The sequence below is a fragment of the Misgurnus anguillicaudatus genome, chromosome 6 (assembly GCF_027580225.2).
Source record: "Misgurnus anguillicaudatus chromosome 6, ASM2758022v2, whole genome shotgun sequence".
Lineage (NCBI taxonomy): Eukaryota > Metazoa > Chordata > Actinopteri > Cypriniformes > Cobitidae > Misgurnus > Misgurnus anguillicaudatus.
Window position 1 is genome coordinate 20,300,031 of NC_073342.2, and position 22,398 is coordinate 20,322,428.

The 22,398-nt window shown below is 35.4% G+C and overlaps 3 protein-coding genes across 6 annotated transcripts; all 3 read left to right on the forward strand.

The window, feature by feature from the left end:
• The first annotated feature begins 750 nt into the window (after positions 1-750).
• On the forward strand, positions 751-8,729 carry LOC129433940 (interferon-induced GTP-binding protein Mx3). The gene is made up of 15 exons (XM_055192681.2): positions 751-1,184; positions 1,294-1,321; positions 1,484-1,680; positions 1,908-2,021; positions 2,187-2,279; positions 2,686-2,840; positions 2,916-3,054; positions 3,143-3,341; positions 3,450-3,528; positions 3,595-3,717; positions 3,971-4,103; positions 5,224-5,379; positions 5,519-5,595; positions 7,118-7,327; positions 7,813-8,729. The coding sequence occupies exons 3-15, from the start codon at positions 1,491-1,493 to the stop codon at positions 8,035-8,037; spliced, it is 1,893 nt and encodes a 630-aa protein (XP_055048656.2). The 5' UTR covers positions 751-1,184; positions 1,294-1,321; positions 1,484-1,490; the 3' UTR covers positions 8,038-8,729.
• Positions 8,730-9,040: 311 nt separating this feature from the next.
• Positions 9,041-14,616, forward strand: LOC129433942 (protein FAM3C). 3 transcript variants are annotated; one of them, XM_055192685.2, is made up of 10 exons: positions 9,041-9,060; positions 11,857-11,923; positions 12,790-12,891; positions 12,999-13,055; positions 13,137-13,251; positions 13,327-13,385; positions 13,471-13,521; positions 13,821-13,905; positions 13,989-14,115; positions 14,197-14,616. In XM_055192685.2, the coding sequence occupies exons 2-10, from the start codon at positions 11,905-11,907 to the stop codon at positions 14,281-14,283; spliced, it is 702 nt and encodes a 233-aa protein (XP_055048660.1). In that variant the 5' UTR covers positions 9,041-9,060; positions 11,857-11,904; the 3' UTR covers positions 14,284-14,616. The 3 variants fall into 3 exon arrangements, with proteins under 3 accessions (XP_055048660.1, XP_073724825.1, XP_073724826.1); XM_073868724.1 differs by lacking the exon at positions 9,041-9,060 and adding an exon at positions 11,659-11,751 and having other exon boundaries at positions 11,854-11,923; XM_073868725.1 differs by lacking the exon at positions 9,041-9,060 and adding an exon at positions 11,695-11,751.
• A 1,690-nt stretch (positions 14,617-16,306) lies between these two features.
• On the forward strand, positions 16,307-22,169 carry LOC129433941 (E3 ubiquitin-protein ligase Hakai). 2 transcript variants are annotated; one of them, XM_055192682.2, is made up of 6 exons: positions 16,307-16,458; positions 17,190-17,348; positions 17,434-17,534; positions 17,631-17,714; positions 19,308-19,381; positions 20,891-22,169. In XM_055192682.2, exons 1-6 carry the CDS (start codon positions 16,446-16,448, stop codon positions 21,876-21,878), a joined length of 1,419 nt encoding a protein of 472 aa, XP_055048657.2. In that variant the 5' UTR covers positions 16,307-16,445; the 3' UTR covers positions 21,879-22,169. The 2 variants fall into 2 exon arrangements, with proteins under 2 accessions (XP_055048657.2, XP_055048658.2); XM_055192683.2 differs by having other exon boundaries at positions 20,906-22,169.
• The last annotated feature ends 229 nt before the right edge of the window (positions 22,170-22,398 follow it).

The following is a 22,398-nucleotide window of genomic DNA, read 5'->3' on the forward strand; positions in this document are numbered from 1 at the left end:
AGAGTTGCTTATATGTTTGATACTCGGTACAAAGTAGCCAAAGAATACACAAGTAGGCCTACAGTACAGTAATGAGGTACTTTTACTCCAATACTTTACACCTCTGGTTTCAGTGACACAGTGGACATCTGGTTGGATTTGATGAGTTTTATCTTTGGAAGCAGTGCCAGATGTTGGCCTTAAATATTTTAAGAGCATCTGAATTTGCATTGACCTACCTACCAGTCTGACACCCTACTCATTTGCAAATGTCATTGTGCACAATTTATCAAACTTTTAAAAGAATTATAAAACTTCCCTGGCTAATTCTAGGCATAAAATACTCATAACTAAAAATACAACATATCAGCAAAATATAGATGTCTTTTATTAGCGTTGGAGAACAGCTGCCCACTGCTCCATGTATTTGTGTGTGTATCTTGCAGTGCGTGTGTTCAATGTACTCACTGGGATGGGAGTGTAGTGAACTCAGTTAAATGAGTTAAAAGGGGTGAAAGAACATAGAAGGCCCATCAATAGGCTTTATGCCCAGCTGCACTACTTCCTGAACTTCAGCCTGCTCCTTGTTTTCTGTCTGCCATTATTGGACAAACTGATTGGTCCAGGTGTGCCTGACCTCAGTCGTCACAACAACAATAATCAGACACACCTGATTAATCAGTTTGTCCAATAATGGCAGACAGGAAACAAGGAGCTGGCTGAAGTTCAGGAAGTAGTGCAGCTGGGCATAAAGCCTATTGATCATTGGTTAAAAGAAGTATCACATTGTATTGCTTTAGAAAGAATAACCTATGACAGCAAACTAGAAAATTCTTGGAAATTAACCAAATTTCGACGTTTCCATATTTGCCTAACGTCACACTTTCACTTTAAGCTCTCAAAGCTGCTGTTTAATTTTAGAATATGTGTGCTTTTTTGTTTTAATAATGTGCTTAAGTTGTGATGAATAAAGTAGTGTTAAAATGATTAAAAACCGACAGCTCAAATCTCAAGTTTTGCAAATAATATTAATAATGGATTAGCTTCCCCATATTCCCTTGGCACATGCATTCAAAGTACTCTTGCACCGTCCCTGGACTGTGACCAAACACAAATTCACAATCACTACAAAAATTCAGCTTGACACACAGGACTTCACATCAGGCGAGGAGAAGCTCTTCAGCATTACCAAGAACACTGTGTTTGTATGAAATAAAACATATTATAAAATGAGGACATCATCTATTCATATGACAACATTTCACGTTTATTTCAATTTTTCTTCACGTTATGTTTTCCTTTCTCTTTCTACAGATAACAACATTTAGGTCTCAAACATAAGGTTAGTAAAAAAAGATTTAGCTTTTTATTAAACTAATAGCAATGCTATTTTTTAAATTAACTGGTTAACTGTATTTTTTATTTTGTGCCAAATTTAATTATACAGTGGTATTTTGTTATGTGTGTTGAAATATTAAACATTAGAAACTATACGTCTTTACAGTCATAAAATGGGAGGAGAACTTTACAGTCATTTAGAGGAGAGGATACGTCCATTTATTGATCTAATTGACAATTTGCGGAAAATTGGCATTCATAAGGACATCTCACTACCGACTATTGTAGTGATCGGAGATCAGAGTTCTGGAAAAAGTTCTGTGGTTGAAGCGCTGTCTGGTGTTGCATTACCAAGAGGAACTGGTGAGGATATTATTTTGGTGCTCATATGCTTTCATAAACAAGTAAATGTCAAATAAAGATAACACCCTTTGTTTTTACATACCATTTGAATAAACATATGTGTCCTTTGGTATGTTTATGTTCATGAGAAAATTAAATTACACATTTGTGTTCCTAACTACTGCATGTAATTTGCTCACATAATGTTTAACAATGATTAATTGCTAACTGAACTTTATTGGGTGTAGGGATGGTAACCAGATGTCCACTAGAGCTGAAGTTAAGAAAGGTAACAGGTGCAGACTGGACGGCAAATATATCTTACGGACAGAAGATAACTGAAACAGTGAACTCATCAGTTGGTTGTATGTTTTCTATAAGTGAAGTGTTATATATTTGTACAGTTTTTTATTATTCTTAAAAGCATAATTTAAATAAAACCTGTAAGTGCTAAAAAATGTGTTTACTAGCCACAAAGATTTATTCTTTAAGTATTGTAGACAAGTTGCAGTTTTGTCATGTTGCAGTTTTTAGACCCAGACAAGAGCAACGTACATCTTACAGACCGAAGACAATTAGATTTGAGGATCCTTCATTAGTGGAAAGATACGTTCAGGAAGGTTAGTAGAAATAGACAGCAATATTTCTAATTTTCCTTTTTTCCTACTGTTACATACAATGTCTGAAAAAAATTGTCTAAAATGGTCCAGTTTTTACTGGTGCAGAACCTTTGCACATAAAGAGTGCATATTAATTTTACTTTCATATTAATACCTCAAAGGTACATTGGTACCAAATGTATACATATCTGTACCTAAATGGTACATATTAGGAATTTTTAAAGAGTACTACAAATATTGATGCCGTAAATAGGAATGCAAAAAACTTTGAAGCTAAATATCTAAAAACTACTGCAGACTGAACCTTATAATTCCGATGGCCGAGCAAGTCAGGACGGCTTAATAGTATATAAATGTGACCACTATAGAGAAACACATAGTAAAATGCTGTGTATGTGTTTAACAGCACAGAATGAAGTGGCGGGAGACGCCTCAGAAATCTCAGATCAACTTATTACTTTAGAGATCAGGGCACCTGATGTCTGTGACCTCACACTGATCGATTTACCTGGAATAGCCCGAGTCCCAGTACAAGGACAACCAAGGGATATTGGGAACCAGGTTGGTATTTATGTAAGTTTTGCACTAAACAGAGTTTAGTACTGTGCACAAGATTTAACTGTGGTTTTCTTGTAGATCAAAACTCTGATTATGAAATTTATTGAGAAGCCCGAGACTATAAACATGGTAGTGGTTCCATGTAACATTGACATTGCAACAAATGAAGCATTAAAAATGGCACAGGAAGTAGATCCTGAGGGTACAAGGACTGTAGGTAATGTAAATAATCATCACAAAAAAATCATGCCAAAAATCTTTAGCACACGTTTAAATGTTTATTTGAACCATTTTCATCCTCACAGCTGTTTTGACCAAGCCGGACCTCATAGATGTGGGAACAGAAAAAAACATTCTGGCTATTGCCCAGAACAAAGTTATCCAGCTGCGCAAAGGTTACATCATGGTGAAGTGTAGAGGTCAACAACAGATTGATAGAAAAATTCCTCTGGAGGAGGCTGTACAGATGGAAAAAGATTTCTTCAAGAGACATAGACATTTCAAGTTAGGGCACTTCTGTATTTCTATTTCATATTATTTTTGTATTGTGCATTGTATTTCCACTACAACTGTGATCAAATGTTATAAACAGTGTGTTTTCTTTTTCTCCAGATGTCTTCTGTCTCAGAACAAAGCTACTATTCCATGCCTTGCCACCAATCTCACCGATTATCTTGTCGATCATATCAAAGTATGTTTTCTAATTTAAACACCTTTACAAACGTGTGAATATTTACTAAACAACAGACTTTTACAGAAAGCACTGCCACAGCTTGATGCACAAATAAAGCAGCAGTCATCAGAAGTAAGAAAGGAGCTCAAGGAGATTGAGGGAGGACCACCACAGGATCCTCAGGGGGCTAAAGAATACCTCATTAAGGTAAACACTAAAAACTATCACTATACGTCTTCATCTTGTTTATGGATTTTATTTATTAGATTTGTTTGGGAATCAGAACTTTTATAATGAAAATGCTGGAAGGCACAAAAAATGTAATTTTCTCATTTCATTTGATGTCACTGTCAGATTTAATTTTTTTTTCAAACATTTTTTAAAAAATAATTATGTATAATTATAATGTAGCCTACTATACTATATTATTTTTATCTAACTAGTTTTTCTTTTTTCACAGACTCTATTATCATTCAATGATAAAATAAAGTCCCTGTCATTAGGGGAGCTGATCGTTAGTGGAAATTTGTATACTCAGCTCCGGAAAGAATACGAGAAGTGGAATGATCATCTAAACAGCACAATGTCATCCTGTCAGTATATAATCAAATTTATTATTTATTTATAGTTTTTGGTGGTGATAAAAGGTTCTTCCATTTATTAAAGGCGCTCTAAGCGAATCTGTGTGACGTCACTTCTTGTTGACGTTCGAAGTGTTGTCAAACAAAACGGAGTGTGGCTAACTCCTCCCCCTCCCTTCCGTGCGTTCTGAACATAGACAGTAAAAGAAATGGACACAGCGACCCCATTGGATTCAACGGAGACAAGTGAAGTCAATTTGAAGCATGCACTTCCTGGGGGTCGGCGTAGTGCGAAGACTCAAATTGAGCTTGATGACGTAGATGTTACGTGAGCAATCTGTCTGACGATTGTAAGTCTTCTAATAGGTGTGCCAAAAGAAAACCGAATGACTCATAGACAGCAAAAGGAATGTTGTTGAAAAAATTTTTCCGGTTGCTTCTATTGACTCTCTATGGGCTTCTCCATTGACTTTATGCCTCCACGTCCACTCGATTGCCTCATAGACAGTAAAAGATTGCCTGCGAGCTTCTCTTCCTGTCCATATGGTAATTTCTCTACTGTGTGACAGAGAGTCGCAGGTTATGACGCAATCGTTAGCCTGTTTTTGCTTCTACTGGGCCATAATGTAAGATACAAGGTAATGAAGCATTTTATACATTTACGTGTTTCTTTAGAAATAATTAATGGACAAATGGAGTCTTTAATAAAATATAAAACCCTGCCCCCCTGGTTCTGAAAGAGTCATGAACGCGCCCAACCCCCACTCCCAAATTAAATTTTTCTTGTCGTTTATTGGCTGGAACACTTTGTTATGTTTTGTGGTGGTAGGTTTGGCCACTTTGGTTTTGTTGCAGTTTGTTGAGCCTGGGCGCCGTGTTTTTTACAGTGTGTTCAGGGTATAGGCAGCTAGCATATAGTGAGATGTTTACTGTATGAAACAAAAAAATGTTTTATGGCCTTAAACACGTGAATTCGCTTAGAGCGCCTTTAAAAAGTACGATTTTTTTATTTTATTTTATGGCATCGCTGTGAGGAACCTTTTAGGCCCCTTTATTTTTAAAAATGTGTACAACAGAGAATTTGCTTTTGCTCTACTGCAATAAAAAGAAATGCATTTTGTTTCCAAACAAGTTAACCATCCGACTGCAAGGGTAAAAGAACAAATCGTACAGAATAGAGGACGGGAACTTGCTGGCTTCAGCAGCTACAGAGTTTTTGAGATGTTTCTGCAGGAACACGTGGCCCAACTTAAGGATCCAGCAATTGTTTTACTTAATACCATAAAAGGTATCATCACCACATTTTCATGTTAAAGCTTTCTTGTTACTTGGGAGAGTCTGTATTGTAAAAAAATGTTTAGTTTAGAATTATCTGTCCTGAGACATTTGTTGTTGTTGTTTATTGGTTTTATGTTCTTCACCACAAGACATCGTCCTCAAGCAGTTCTTATGCGTGTCTGATGAGTTTTTCCGGCGATACCCTGCTCTTCTAAATATTATTACGGTAAATATTGCTCTTTAATATGTGTAGAAATAAACATCATTTATTACAGTGCATTGAAAATGCGCTGTACTGTTCTTACTGGGATTTTTATTATTATTATTCTTCCAACCAAATTTCCGCAATTAATACAGCTCGAACCGTTTAACTTAGAAACTTCATTCAAACTCTCAAACGTGCGGACTATTCGGGAATGACTTTTATAAGCGACGGATGCTAATCATGTTAGCTTCATGCTAGCTTCATGCTAAATCTTACTAGCTTCATGCTAGCTTCATGGTAAATCATGCTAGCTTCATGGTAAATCATGCTAACTTCATGCTAAATCATGCTAACTTTATGCTAAATCATGTTAACTTCATGCTAAATCTTACTAGCTTTATGTTAGCTTCATGCTAAATCATGCTAACATCATGTTAAATCATGCTAGCTTTATGCTAAATCATGCTAGTGTCATGCTAGCTTCATGCTAAATCGTGCTACTTTCATGCTAGCTTCATGCTAAATCATGCTAGCTTCATGTTAAATCTTACTAGCTTCATAGGGTGACCATACGTGCCATCCTTCCCGGACGCGTCCTGGCCAGGATTTCGGGTTCGCCTTCCGGAAGTCGTAATTTTCGACCGCAAACGTCATAGATGATTATTATTATTATTACAGAAAAGCAACCATTACATTTTAAGGTAAGAATGAAACTACGATTGTATGTCTTATGTTTTTAACTGAATGGCGTATGCTGTCAACAAATACGACTTCCGGAAGACGCACCGAAATCCTGGCCAGGACGCGTCCGGGAAGAATGTCACGTATGGTCACCCTATAGCTTCATGTTAGCTTCATGTTAAATCATGCTAGCTTCATGTTAAATCATGTTAGCGTCATGTTAGCTTCATGTTAAATCATGTTAGCTTCATGTTAAATCATGTTTGCTTCATGTTAAATCATGCCAGCTTCATGTTAAATCATGCCAGCTTCATGTTAAATCATGTTAGCTTCATGCTAAATCATGATAATGTCATGATAAATCATGCTAGCTTCATGCTAAATCACGTGAGCTTCATGCTAAATCATGCTAGCTTCATGTTAAATCATGCTAGCTTCATGTTAAATCATGTAAGCTTCATGCTAAGTCATGTTTGCTTCATGCTAAATTATGCTAGCTTCATGTTAAATCATGCTAGCTTCATGCTAAATCATGCTAACGTCATGCTAAATCATGCTAGCTTCATGCTAAATCATGCTAGCTTCATGCAAAATCATGCTAGCTTCATGTTTAATCATGCTAGCTTCATGCTAAATCATGTTAACTCATGCTAGCTTCATATTTCATCATGATAACTTTTTAAATCATGCTAGCATCACACTAAAACATGTCAACAGCTAGGTAAACTACTAGACTAAATTTCTTTTACATTTCTGTCAATCAACTTTTTTGCTTTTTCATGCACTGGTAATTCCTTGGGAATTGCATTTCTAGTTATTTTTAATCTAACTCCTTTTTATCTTTCTTCACTTGAAACCACAGAACAAAATCGACCAAATTCAGTCAAGTCAGCGAAGCAAAGCTGAAGAGAGGATCATGGAGCAGTTTGAAATGGAAAAGATGATCAGTACCCAAGATAAAATTTACTACAAGACCTTGAATGAGAATGGCGATGAGACATTTTCAGAAGCTCAGTTACCTGTTTGTGATATAGCGAGCAAGTACAGTGATATGCTGAAAGCTTATTATGAGGTGAACATATATAATACTCTATATTATTGGTGGAATTGATGCAAATCAATATGGCACCTAACCTACAGTAACAAGGGTACTTTACCTACAAACGTAACCACTTACTCCCTTATTATTACCTTTAAAATGGTTACTGCATAATAAATTGTTAGAAACAAAAGTTAAAACAATAACATTAACTCCAGGCAAACCGAATGTTATTCAATCATCAAAGTATTTTGTTAGAAAATAAAGTATTTTCTAACTATGCTATGAAATTAAAAACATGGTATTGATGCCTTAAAGTGATACACATGCTAGGTAAAGAGGTCTTAGCTGTGCTGTGAATATAGCACAGCTATGGACCAATCACCACCCTGGATCAATTACTTATTTTATAGAAAACGTTTTTGCAGTTGTGACTGATAAAGTTTTGTGCATATTTAATGTTTCACAGATTTAGCATAAAAAAACTGAAACGTAATCAGATCTTTGTTTTGTTTAAGATTATGGTGCAGCGCATGTCTGACCAGGTGCCCATGCTGACCCGCTATTTCATGTTGAAAGAGGCTGCTGAGCTCCTGTGTAATGATATGCTGACTCTTTTGGATAGGGATGATGTGTGTGAGATTCTGTCTGAAGATTCTGATATCGGTCGAAAGCGCAAAGATTTACAGGATCGCCTGAATCGTTTGAACACCGCTCAGGAAGAAATTTGCACATTTATTTGAGGGATCTATTTATAAAATCCATATTATATTATCTGAATTTATGCATCACTTATGTGACAACCAAAAGATCATGTTAATCATGTTGTTTTATCTATTTAATGGCTTGCCTAGATTTTGCGTGTGATTTCTCACCTTTTGTTTGCTGGCTTACACAAAGAGTAGATGTTGGGTTTTTAAAATGGGTTTATTTACATGTCCATTTAAACATGCATTAAATGCTGTAGTTAGTCATACAATAAAATTAACGAATATAATCTACATTAGAAATGATATATAGCAAATCATTATTAATTGTAGGCCTATTATTATCTGCATGCATATTGTTTCTAACAAAACAATAAACTTTCTTAATTCTTGCAAATGTGTGTCATATTATGGTACCCTGTATCCATCTCAAGCTGCATTTGACAATAATACATAAAAACGTTGATTATCTTCACGTTGCTTAGTAAGATACCATACATACGCAAGCTATAAAACTATATGGAATAAAGGCATGGCAAGTGTTTTAGTTAAATTGTTTCATACTTGGGTCATTCTACAAAAAAGGTGAAAATGCTTGTCCCTTGCTTTTGCAGACCCCTTAATCATTTAATTTGACCCAATAATCCCATAATGATATATATTTAATAAATATAGACTGTCCTTAAAATGATGAGAGGGTTTATTTATTTAATTTTCTTTTTTTTCTTTTTTTTACTTTTTTAAATGTCTGGTCCTGAAAATTGCCCTGTCCCTTTGATCATACATGGAAGTTAAACTGTGTAGCCTACTTATTATTTAAAACCATGTTTTTTGTAAAACAAATCAAATTTACATTTACCTTTAACCCTGTATGAACACTGAAATGGTAAAAATACACTATTAATATGAATAATATCAAATAAATATTTGTCCCCCAAATTTATGTCATTGGTGTTACCCTACCCAAAGCACTTTTATTTTGAAACAATGCATCAGCTCTTTGAAGTTTTTCATGGGTCAAGAGGTCAGTGAAAGAAGTGCAGTGGATGAAGGCAAAAGGTTTGTGAGATGTCTAAAATATCATGATATATCTAAGAATTTTGAGATAAGATTTTTTGGATGTCATTAGCGTTACTCTTATCATAAAAATACATTATACTGAATAAGTATGTGATTGTTACATCTCTGATGAAATAGCACATGGCTAATGGCAGCCATTTTTTTAAAATATTAGTTTTTTTCTGTAAATTGTCATTGGTGTTACCACATTAGTGTTATTTCTCTAATGAGTACTTCCTAAGCACTATTCCTTTAACTGATCAACATAAAAGCATAAAAATAAAACAAGATGGAAAATTTTATGAAAGTTTATAAGTTTTATCATATGCATTATCTATTATTATATTCTAATTTTGTTATTGGTGTTACATTGTGTCATTGGTGTTAAACCAAGTTTTGGTGTTATGAATGTATTTTCTTGTACTTTTTAGTAATATTTAGTTGTTGATATGGGAAGTAAGACATTGTTGATATTTCAGTCTTTGCATCAAAGCCTTTTTGGTTGAATTTTTTTGTTTTTGTTGGTTTTAAAGAAAAAAGTCAAACTGAGAATCAAATAATTTAATACAATGCTGGGTAAAGATGAAGAATTTAATTAAACAAATAGTAATAATCAATTATTTTTCTTGCTGTTTCATACTCAAACTTTAACTAAATACACAAGCTGTAATGAGAAAAAATATTAAGTATCAATATTAATGTTGTTTAAATCACAGGTAACACCAATGATAAATAAATGACTCATGGATTCTTTATTAAAAAGTATTAAAAAGTTAAAAATAGATTAAGCTCCCCGTTTTGCGGATTCATAGATTTGACAAGTTAATTAATGCTATTAAAAAATGTCTGTAGAAATTACAGTATTAAATTACTGGCAACTAGCTGCCAGTAACTTACTGTAGATTTTACATTTATGTTATTTACTGGCAACATTTTGTTCAAAGTTAAATGAACATGAAACATTTTCAGACTTTATCTTCTACAGTAAGTTACTGGCAACCAGTTGCAAAATTACAGCAATTTTTTTACAGTGTGTTGAAAGAAGTTAATTTAAGCAAATTTCCATCACCCGAATTCCACCTTTTCTGTAGAATGACCCATGTGACATCCTAAAGATCATGAAATCATGTTGTTTTATCTATTTAATGGCATGCCTACATTTCGCTTGAGATCTCTCACCTTTTGTTTGCTGGCTTACACAAAGAGTAGATGTTGGGTTTTTATAATGGGTTTATTTACATGTCCATTTTAACATGCATTAAATGCTGTAGTTAGTCATGCAATTAAATTTACCAATATAATCTACATTAGAAATTATATATTGCAAATTATTAGTTATTGTATTTAAGAAAATTATCTGCATGCATATTGTTTCTAACAAAACAAAAAACTTTCTTAATTCTTGCAAATGTGTGTCATATTATGGTTAATCTGTATCCATCTCAAGCTGCATTTGACAATAATACATAAAAACGTTGATTATCTTCACGTTGCTATAAGATACAATACATAATACGCAAGCTATAAAACAGCTATATGGAAAAAATCTTAATTTTATTTTTAAAATTAAATTTTTATTTTGAAAATTGATAAGGTATGTCAAATGTTTTGGTTAAATTGTTTCATACTTATTTTTTGCAGTTTTGCCAGAAATATGGTTTGGAAACCTTTTTGGATACTATTACGTTTACTTTAGGTCATTTAGCAGATGCTTTTATCCAAAGTGACTTACAAATAAGGTAACATTAGAAGCAATTAGAGTAACACAAAAACAGCAATACAAAGGTGCGCTAGAACTAGTCTCATCAAGTCTAGTAGACTATACTTAGCCAAGGGCCAGTAATATTTTTAAGACTGTAAAGAAAAGGAGAGGAAAAAGAAAAGATATTAGCAAATGAAGTGTTGGAGGAAGAGAAAGGTTTTTAGCCAATTCTTAAAGAATGCTAGAGTCGGCAGTTCTTGTTACAACCAGTAGAGTATTCCAAGATTAGGAACAAAACCAGAGAAAACATACCATTAACTTAATCATTGTACATAATGTAAAGAACATTCTGTGAAAATATAACCTTGAACCAACCCGTTGGTATTACGACTTAATGCATGATAAAGTTTTGCCCTCATAAGGGAACATTTTATTCCGATCTGGCCCTCATATGGTTTTGACACCCCTGTTTTAGGGTATAATGACATGCATTAGGATATGTGTGAGTCAAATATGGTGTCGTTACCTGAAGCTAGTTGTTTTATTTTCTAAAGGTATTGTTAGGAGTAGTAGAATAAGTTGACATGTACAAGTTATAATAAGTTGAATGACAGATCCCATTACCATTGTGACTGGAAAAATCTCTCTGTTAATCAGAACTACAAGGCACTATTTTACAATTCTATACGCATAATTTTTTTTATTCATCTGTCCCTTTATATCTGGTTTGATCGCTTGTAAAGTAGGCTGATACTTTGAAAATATGTATATTCAAGTGTTTCCCATTAGCTATGTTAACAAACGTTTATTTTCTTTGCTCACCATGATCCTGAAGAACAAGTTAGTCAGGTTGGCCGAATGCGTTAAATACAACATCTACCTTTGCCCAGCCATTAGTCAGCCTGACGCCTAGAGTCTAAAGTCTAGTGAAACTTTATTGACGTAACATCCGCATGGACAATAGAATTAAATGAAATTATCATTAGGAAGTAAGCACCAACAGATTACAGATATTATGTTTTTGGTTTGTTCTGCTACATAGTTTTTACACCGCTGTTTCAAAGTGTACAGTATCAACGTATGTATCCTAGCAGGTGAAGACAGCTGTACTTCTGTGAGGAGCCATACTTATTGATTCGATCATGATACACCCTCGAAAAGGTCAGTCATGTTTTCTTTTATTTTGATGTTTTGTACTTTGATATATTGTGTACCACATTTGCTTGTAAGGAAAAGGCCAGTAGATATTGTTTGCTTTGCAAATTTGCTGTAAGTTCGTAGCTGTAGTCAAATTTCACCAAAACAATGACTTCAAGAAGCAGGTAACAAACTGATTCACTTATTTGACGATGAATATAAAACATATGAGCACCAACAATACTTTAAACAAATGGAATATTATTGTCTACGTGTGTGTGTGTGTGTGTGTGTGTGTGTGTGTGTGTGTGTGTGTGTGTGTGTGTGTATATATATATATATATATATATATATATATATATATATATATATATATATATATATATATATATATATATATATATATATATATATTGAGAGAGAGTGAGTGAGAGAGTGAGTGAGAGTGAGAGTGAGTGAGTGAGAGAGAGAGTGAGAGTGAGAGTGTGTGTATTGGAGCTGGGCATAGATTAATATAGATTAATCTCATACAAAATAAAAGTAATTGTGTGTAATTATTATGTATATATAAATACACACACACACACATTCATGTATGTATTTAAGAAACATTTAGATGTGTATATATATTTATTTATATTTTATATAAATTATATATATAAATAAAAAAACGATTTCTTACATTTATATACATGTATGTGTGTGTGTGTATAAATGTGCATGGTGTTTGCACACATCACAGACTCATATGTTATGCAAACACTTGCTTTTGTTTTGTATGACATTGATCTGGATGGATCTATGCCCAGCCCTAGTATAGTGTGCGTGTATGTATGTGTATATATATATATACATACACACACACACAACATATAAATATGTTTTCACAGATAAACTGAGATTTGTTTTTGCTGTGGTCTCCTTCATTATTTTCACGAGTCTTGTCCTCAGACTCCTGCAAACTAATGAATTTAAACCAACAAATATAATGGGTAAGTATAAGAAAATATAGATCTTTCATGTAAAGTGCATATTTCCTTCCCTATAAAAACGAAGTATTCAAACTATTTTCTTTTGTATTGTGCTTGTTTAAAACAAGAAAGATCAGTGGGAGAGGAAAATCCTGTCGAACTGAAACCTGATAGTAACAAAAATGGTACGTACTGAGTTTAGTTTGAATCTATATCACTAGCACTATAAAGATTTTAAAACTGTTTATTACTATATGTGTTTTCAGGTCCCCATGCTGGCAAATGTGGCCTTGCAGCATCATGTCTTAGTGGTTTTGCTTTTAAAATTGCCAGTGGAGCAACAAATGCTGTTGGACCACAAATATGCTTCGATGGGAAAATGTAAAGTTTTTTATTGATATACTTGTCCTGGATTATTTAATGCTCTGAATTTGATGTTTTGTCATTTTGTTTTAGAATTATTGAGAAAACAGTTGGTCATGGACGGCCCGGAATTACTATTGTTGTTATAAAAGGTAAGTGTGATGAGACACACAAAAAATATGTATTCCACATATAAAAATATTTATATACTTTTTCTTATTTTTTAAATAACATCAGAAACAACAGGTGAACTGATTAAAACGGCAACCTATAATATGTGGAACGGAGGTATGTTGTATCATTTTAGTACAGTATTTTACAATTGGGCAGTTTCCCGAACAGGGTTTAGGTTAATCCAGGACTAGGCCTAGTTATATTAGGACATTTAAGTGTTTTTTACAAACATAAAACAATACTGGTGTGCATCTTAAGACAAACCAATGGCGCTGACATATTTTAAGATATGTCAGTGCAAGATGTTTTTAAATTAAGGCGCAGCTCAAACATGCATATATGTCAAGAACCCCATCGGTTCATGAATCAGCCTTTTGGAATGTCATTTAAATAGATTTGCATTTTTCTGGCAGATGTTCGTGAGTTGATAGAATTTCTGAAGTCAATCGAGGATGGTTCATTTGTTTTAATGGCCACTTTTGATGATCCAGCCACAAAGTAATGTAGAAGTTTAATTAAACTTTTCCTGTAGTTCATAATTTGCATAAACACTTAATATGTCTATTAAATCTTTTCAATAGACTTAATGAGGAAGCACGGAATATGATCGCAGAATTTGGGAGTGCTTATGTTTCAAAACTGAAATTCAGAGATAACTGGGTCTTTGTGGGAGGGAAGAAAACTATGACCCAAGTCTCTTTTGAGCAGGTAAAGCCATTCTCACATTATCTTAAGTTTGTGTTATATAAAAAAATCCAAATAATGAATTGGTTTAACCATTCCCCTCAGCATCTGAAGAATGACAAGTCAATAAATCAGTATGGAGCCTGGCCAGAAATGATTGAGATGGAAGGCTGCATTCCACGACTAGACTGATTTTGCCTGAGGTCTTGAATGTATCTTCCGCTTAAAGAAGATTTGTCAATCACATAACACAGCCACGGTATTTGTCATGGCTGACTTACATATCAGTTTATATAAATACACAAAGACATTTTACATGTTTTGTAATAGCCTATCTCTGAGATGATCTCACTGTTTTACATCCTAGTGTGGCCCATTACATAAAGTATAATAGTATAATGTATAATATTTGAAAATATATCGTTACTGTATTTAAAAGAAATTTATTTATATTCAAGCATTGCCGTTTTTTATCTGTTTTCCTGTGTCATTTATAAAACGCTACTTTGGTGTACCTTCGTGCAATACTTTGATTATTTGAGTGCTTTGGGTGGAAAAATACATGAAATATAACAATAGGACTGAATAAAGAAAAACTATAATAAGTAAAGCTGCTTATACATTTAAAAAGAGTATAGAAAGAGTATTAAACTTAAAACAAGTATAAAAAGAAATAGTCTTTAAATAGCACATATTGTCCGATTCACGATTTTAAATTTCCTTTGGTGTGTAAGTGTGTATTAGTACATGTTATCAATATGCAAAAGGTACAACCCCCAAAGTAAACAATGACGCCACTTATCATCTCCAATGTCAATCTCTTTTCTTTACTTTCTGGGAGTGGTGATGTAGACAACACCAACATAATTCCTCCCGCTTTGGACTTACAGCCTGTAAGCCAGTGCTTCTCAAACTTTTTTGGCGTTTGGGACTCTTTGTAAACGGTGCATTCCTTCGAGGTCCCCTCAAAGAAAATTTATGACATAAAACATTCCAAAACTTAAAATTTGAAACAAAACATATTAAATTATTAAATTAGTGCTGTTGGTTAGTAGCCTTATTTTTCTGACATTTAATTACACTGAATGTATGATAAATTAATACATTTTATAAAATGTTATTAAACCAGGCCCTCCCTGAAACCATCTCAGGGCCCCCAGTTTGAGAACCACTGCTGTAAGCAACAGAATCTTTTAAACATGGTAAGGAGCGTCACATTTCCGACTGATGTCAAAGGTATTCAGGCCAATCACAACGTACAGATTAGCTGGCCAATCAGGGAAACAGAGCTTTTCAAATCTGTGTGTTTCAGGAAGAGAGTGAAATCTGGAGCTACAAAAATGTACGGTATGTGGAAAAAATGAGTTTTTTTGGACCATAAACAACACATTGTATTATACCAAATACACAAAATAAAGCTTTTAGCAATGAAATAGGTGCTCTTTAAAATATCTATATCTGTATATCTGCACAGTAGGCGGCGATATTATGCACACTGAATAGAGGGTATGCACGTGACGTCACCTTAGGGGAAAGTTCCTGCGGTTACGCCCACTGAGTTGCAAAAGACAGAGCGGCAGCATTTGAGTACAGCGTGACATCGGCGCAAACACGGTGAAAACGCGTCGAAATGGGAAAAAGCTGTTGTGCAATAGACTGTACTAACAGATTAACAAGAATTCGGAGCTATCGTTTTACAGACTGCCAAAAAACACAGAAAGGAGAAGTAAATTGATCATTCATTCCAACATCCACAGACCACAGGTGGGTTGACAATTTGCTAGGGTCACTATCAAACAGAGTGTTTACTTTCTACTTAAAAGTATTTTTCAAGTATTTGTATTTTATCCGTGTTTTTCTTTGGAAAACATACATTCCAAAGCATATTATCATAATTTTTACTCTATTACATTTCATAAATAATACGTTTTTGTTGTTTTACATTTAATATTTAAGTACATTAACGTACTTTTACTCAAGTAAAAGTACACAATTTAAATGTAAATAGGTATTAAATAAATTTTAATATGCAATATTAAAGAATACACAGTATGATTCTATGCTTTAGAATATAGTGAAGTAATGTTTTCCCAATACAAACACCCTAATAAATCACAGATGCTTGGAAAACGTAACTAATATAACTAAGTATTGTCCACCTCTGCTATCAAGTCCAACTAAATTCAATTTAAGCTGATAATAGTCCGTTTAACTGGCATTTTCGCAGCACACGTCAATGCATACCCTCTACAAAAAAGGGAGGGGTAAAGTATGCGTAAACTCTGCGCAGCCTTGAGCGACAAAACACACATAGCCACGCCCATCATCTTCCCCAGCATGCTTAGCTTCAAGTCATGGACCAAAATGGTGAGCTACACGCTAATTAAACTGATTATCCTTAAACAGCTACACTTATTAAATACCCGTGATGTTTTCAAATGAAACATACAAACGCGTAAATATTGTCGCAAGTCATGTCGTAAATAAAACGCTAGCGGAAAATTGCAATAATCGCGTTTGTTGATGTAGCCAGCTAGCCTGCGCTGCCATTAGTAAACAACTTACGTGCTGCGCGCGGTCCAGCAAGTGACAGGTTCACACAAACCTTTGAGTATTAGACCTCCGGACAAATACTTTAACATTTTCATATGTGTTAGTTGCCATTTAAAATGGGATAACTTACTATTAGTATGCCGTTTCATTGAAGGCTGACCTAATGCTCTTCCTACTTAAGTCACTTCCTATGTCTGTCCATCTTTCATACTTTATATTATTAACGTTACATTGATCTGGTTATGCATTGTATGCGTCCCGTGACAAATATTCCAGTTGTCTTTGCAGGATAACGAGTTAGTTTGTTGTTAGTTTGTATTTGTCTTAATAGTACTTTTATGTATTTGGCAGACGCTTTTATCCAGGGCGACTTAAGGTGCATTACTGGACATTTTATTACAATGTGTCACGTGTGTGTTCCCTGGGGATCAAACCTATGACATTTGCTTTGCTAACTTTCAGTGCTTTACAAATTGTTACTAATATTTTTCTAATCTATACATACAAGCAAAAATGACACTAAATTCCTGTTGATGCATTGGCAGACAATGACCTTCAAGGAACTGATGGTTCAGTGGCACTCGGAGGTCTTGATGTTCGCAGGCAGATCCCGATCAAGTTGCTGTCTAAACAGTCGATAAGAGGCAAACCAGCTGCCCGACCCCAGCGTTCCACTACTAGACTGCACTCAAAGAGTGATGAAGGTTGGTTCTACTAATGGTTGTGTATTGGATTTTAACTCATTCATATCTATAAGTAGCACTTAAATGCTTTATGTTTTTTTTACAGAGTCTTTCAGCTATAAACATGATGAAAGGTTTGAGTGCAAATCCGGAGATGCTTACGGAAACCAGCGCAGATACCCTCAACCCATATTTTGGGATTATAAGGTGATGCATTTATTTATTTACAATTTAGGTCATTTTATTGTGTGATTTATTGTAAATAACAACATATTAAAAGTGATACTCTCACGATTTTCTCAGCTGAATTTGGTAGGAGCAAAAGATGACACTCCGGTTCATTTTTGTGACAAATGTGGCCTGCCAATAAAGATATATGGACGAATGGTAAGAGAGATTATCAGTTGTGTCCTTATAGGCACAGTCACATTTACATTGCATTTTAATATTTCATGGGCAGCAGGACTTTAAACTGGATTTTGAGTCACATACAGCTAGAGCAAACATCTTGAAAATGGTCAATACTGCAGATTTATCTGTCAAATTCATTGCCACCAGAAGTCTATGAGGTAAAATTCCTCATTACACAAGATTCCCAATGAGATTACTGGATTATAGGGCTGTAACGATAAATTGCGTGTCACTATGAAAAGACCTGTCTAAAATCAATTCTGAATGCGATTCTGTGTTTCATGTGCAGCTTGTGCTTGTACTATGACGTTTTGGTCAGTAAGAAGTCCTTATCAATCTAAAATCATTATAAGTCTGAGTCGTTTATAACGTGCATTTAAAAAAGCAACACTCTTTAAATAAAGTAAATCAAAATATTCTTTATTATCATGAAAATACTGGAAGCAATTTGAAGAATGGCAATATAAATATTATTATAAGCATTTCCTGGAATAGTGTTTGTAATGGGACTTCTTCCGTGGCACAATTGGAGTTTCTGCACAAGAGCGCCCCCTGGCTTTTGGGTGAGCTGGGATTTCACCGTAATTCATTCAAATTCATTCATTGAGAAAACGGTCATTTGCACGATTAATCATTACAGCCCTACTGGATTAAGCTTACGAAATATCACAGTGCAGTGATAAATGTGACCATGCCTTAAAGGACAAGTTTGGTATTTTACATGTAAAGCCCTGTTTTCAGATTGTTTATGATGAAATAGAACGGTTTTGACTGAAATTTGGACTTATGATGCTGGCCCGAGAATTTTCGGTTTCTGTTGTATCACCTCCCACCTCTACAATGGCTGTATAGGTGCACAGGAACAATCCTTCCTAAAATGCATTAAACTTTCGTTTACAAAGACGTGAAACTCACCGAGTGGTCAGGGGTGTTCACTGATATGCTAACACAAAAATCGCTGCAAAAGATGCTTTCCAACAGGTGTTTTATGATTCGTTGTATACTTGTGGACTTATTTTTCCAAACGCCTCACACCTGTATATTTTTCTGTTGAGAGGTTGAATAATAGACACTCCAGCCCAGTTGGTGGCGATAATCCACCTTTGCCAATTGCAAGAATACAAACAACGTTCCCGGCGCAGAGTAATACTGTACCTCACAGCACATCTAATACAAGTCAATGGAGTCGGACGAAAACTATGATAAAACCTGTTGGAAAGCATCTTTTGTAGCGATTTTTGTGTGAGCATATCAGTAAACACCCCTGACCACTCGGTGAGTTTCACATCTTTGTAAATGAAAGTTTAATGCATTTTAGGAAGGATTGTTCCTGTGCACCTGTGCAGCCATTGTGGAGGTGGGAGGTGATGCAACAAACACCCGAAGATTCTCGGGCCAGCATCATATGTCCAAATTTCAGTCAAAACCGTTCTTTATCATCATAATAAACAATCTGAAAACAGGGCTTTAAGTTTAAAATACCGAACTTGTCATTTTAAGAAAGCTTTGCACTGTTGGAGATCTCTCATTGAAAACGTGAATTGTGATGTTTGTGTCTCTTTTTAATAGATTCCCTGTAAACATGTTTTCTGCTATGATTGTGCAGTACACTATGAGAAGAAATGTGACAAGACGTGCCCTGGGTAAGTTTTCTTTTCTATCCAACTGCATTCCAACATTTAAATCCAACAAATATATAGAAAGAACTCAGATGCAAAAGCCTCTAAATGCCACCTGAGTCAAAAATGAGATAAGGATATTAACCAGATGCTCTGGACACGAAGTATATGTTAAACGCCACACCGTTTTTTTTAGCAAATTGCATGGAAGGTAAATGTTAATAACCATTTAAGTATCACATTTAAACTTGGGTTCCTTGTGAGTACTTTAACATGAATAAAACACAAATGTGGCAGCCACAAGCATCCCAGGTCTACCTTATATGTGGGTCAGTTTCTTTATTTTTACATTTTCAATTCTGACTTTTAGTGCTGCCTCACGATTAGTCGCGACTAATCGTTTGCAGAATAAAAGTTTTTGTTTACATAATATATGTGTGTGTATGGTGTTTAATAATTATGTATATAAATTATACATGTTTGTGTGTGTGTTTATTTATGCATAATTATTGTACACAGTACACACACACATATTGTGAAAACGGGGGCTTTTGTTCTGCAAGCGATTGGTCGCGACTAGTCGTGAGGCAGCACTACTGACTTTCATTATTTGCAATGTTTCTAGTTGCATCTTTAGTGATTTTGAAACTCTTTATTTTTCACAAGTGAGGTTTTTGCAAAAAACCTTGCATGCACTTAGAGGGTTTTGCAGCGAAAGACAGTCAAATTCCATTTAGTCAAGTTAAATACCAGTAAAATTACTAAAGTGACTTTTGTGAAAATAAGGCATTTTAATTACTTTAATTAATAAATTAATTGATTTTTCATTGCCATTAAAGTGAAATTACTAAACTTTAACACAAAAGCCTTATAAAAAATGCTAATTTATAAGAAAACATGTCAGACGCACTTTGAGGGTTTTGCATCTGAACTCTTCATTTATTGCATATTTAACAAGGTTGTGCAGGATTGATTTTGGAATCTAAAATCTGGGCATACCATATAACAATGTAGCAATTTTTTGTTAAAATAAACAAGATTAAAGAGATTCTGCCATCATGTACTTACTCTCATGTTGTTACAAGCCTGTATAAATTTCTTTGTTTTGATGGAGGATATTTTAAGGAATGTTTGTAAACAAACCGTTCATGATGAGCCCCATTCACTTCCATAGTATTCTATTTTCCTACTATGGAAGTGAATGGGGCTCATGATCGGTTTGGTTACAAACATTCCTCAAAATATCTTCCTTTGTGTTCATCAGAATAGGGACATTTATACAAGTTTGTAACAACGATGGAGTGAAAAAATGATGACAGAATTTAATATTTTTTGGTGAACTATCCCTTTAAAAGCAAACTGAATAAATTTAATTTCATATTGATTTTAAATTCACTTGTATATAGAAAGTCTCATGCTTAGACATATATCTGCTTAGATGTGACAGATCTTGCTTTATCTCCAAATGTAAATCACTGTAATAGTATATGTATTTGTAATAAGTCCACTTCCCCTACTAAATCCTAAGTTCAGTTTCTCTCTCTACAGCTGCACAGATCCCGTCCAGCGCATTGAGCAGTGCCTGCGGGGTTCACTTTACATGTGCAACATTGTGCAAGGCTGCAAACGCACCTACCTCTCACAGCGAGATCTACAGGCCCACATCAACCATCGCCACATGAGGGCCAGCAAATCTGGAAGCTCTCGGCCAGACCCGCCGCACCCAACCATGGCCTCAGATCCACAAGACCGCTTCCGGCTGCCGCCACCACCTCACCTGACCAAGGCGCACCCTCTGCACCCTCCACCTCTGCACGATGCTTACAACCAGCCACTGCCAGTCTCACCCTCTTCTTCAGATCTGGGACCGTCCCAGCGTCCTCTTCCCCCGGAGACCTTCCGGATTTCCACCGTAACTACACGCACGCATAGCAACCTCATCACAGTGCCCATCCACGATGACTCTGGGAACTCTGGCCCCCGTGAGGCCCACCCACAGACGCCACCCGGCCCACCTCCACACCTTCACCCCGGTGACTATTCCAGCCAACCTGTGGTATCCCACCCGCACCACATAATGCCTCCGCCACAACAACCGCATTACGGGCCGCCACCACCACCGCGCCCTCTCAACATCCCAATGCAGCATCCACCCCAGGGCTCGGCCACACCTCACATGGTTTATAACCAAGCTCCTCCCATGTCAACGGCTCCCCCACCGATCACCCCTCCACCCGGACACATCATCGGCCAAATGCCACCTTATATGAGTCATCCACCACCTGGTCCGATTCCCCAACATGGAGGTCCACCTCCTCCTCACCACTATAACCCAAACTCCATGCCACAGGACCAAGGCACTCTTAGCCCTCCGTTTACCCAACCAGGAGGTATGAGCCCAGGGATGTGGCCCAATCCGTGTGGCCCTCATCCACCTCGTATGCAGGGCCCTCCACCACAGGGACAGATGCCGGGGCCACACCACCCGGATCAGTCACGTTACAGACAATATTACCAGTAGCATCCTGCCTACATGTATGTCAAACGGTTAAAGTGTTGATTGTGTCATCTACTGGATTAAGTAAACTATCTGAGCTCTGAGTATCACTATGTGTCTTTAATGATAACTATTTTGTATTTGTCCCTCTATCAGGGTGTTTCATTGAATATTAAAGAACTGAATAGTTGAAAAAAATGCAGACTAAGATTCATTAAGATCATTATTAATACAACAACTGAGTTTTAAACCTTTTAAACTATATTGTACCCAACAACTGCAATAAATGACACTTGAACGTGGATTTTAATTTCACATTTTTGGCTTTCACTTTTCCATTCATAAACATTTGAATCATGTTAACTTAAATATAAGAAATTGTGGGTCAATGGTATTTCTGTTGCTTTTGTGATCAAAATGGCATCAATATCTGGAAAAATGTCCTTTATGTTCGGTGCACATGCTATGCTATGGGCTCACCTAAGAGACATTTAAATCTGTATTGTCTATTAAAACTGTCTAATATTGTATTTTACAGCAATTA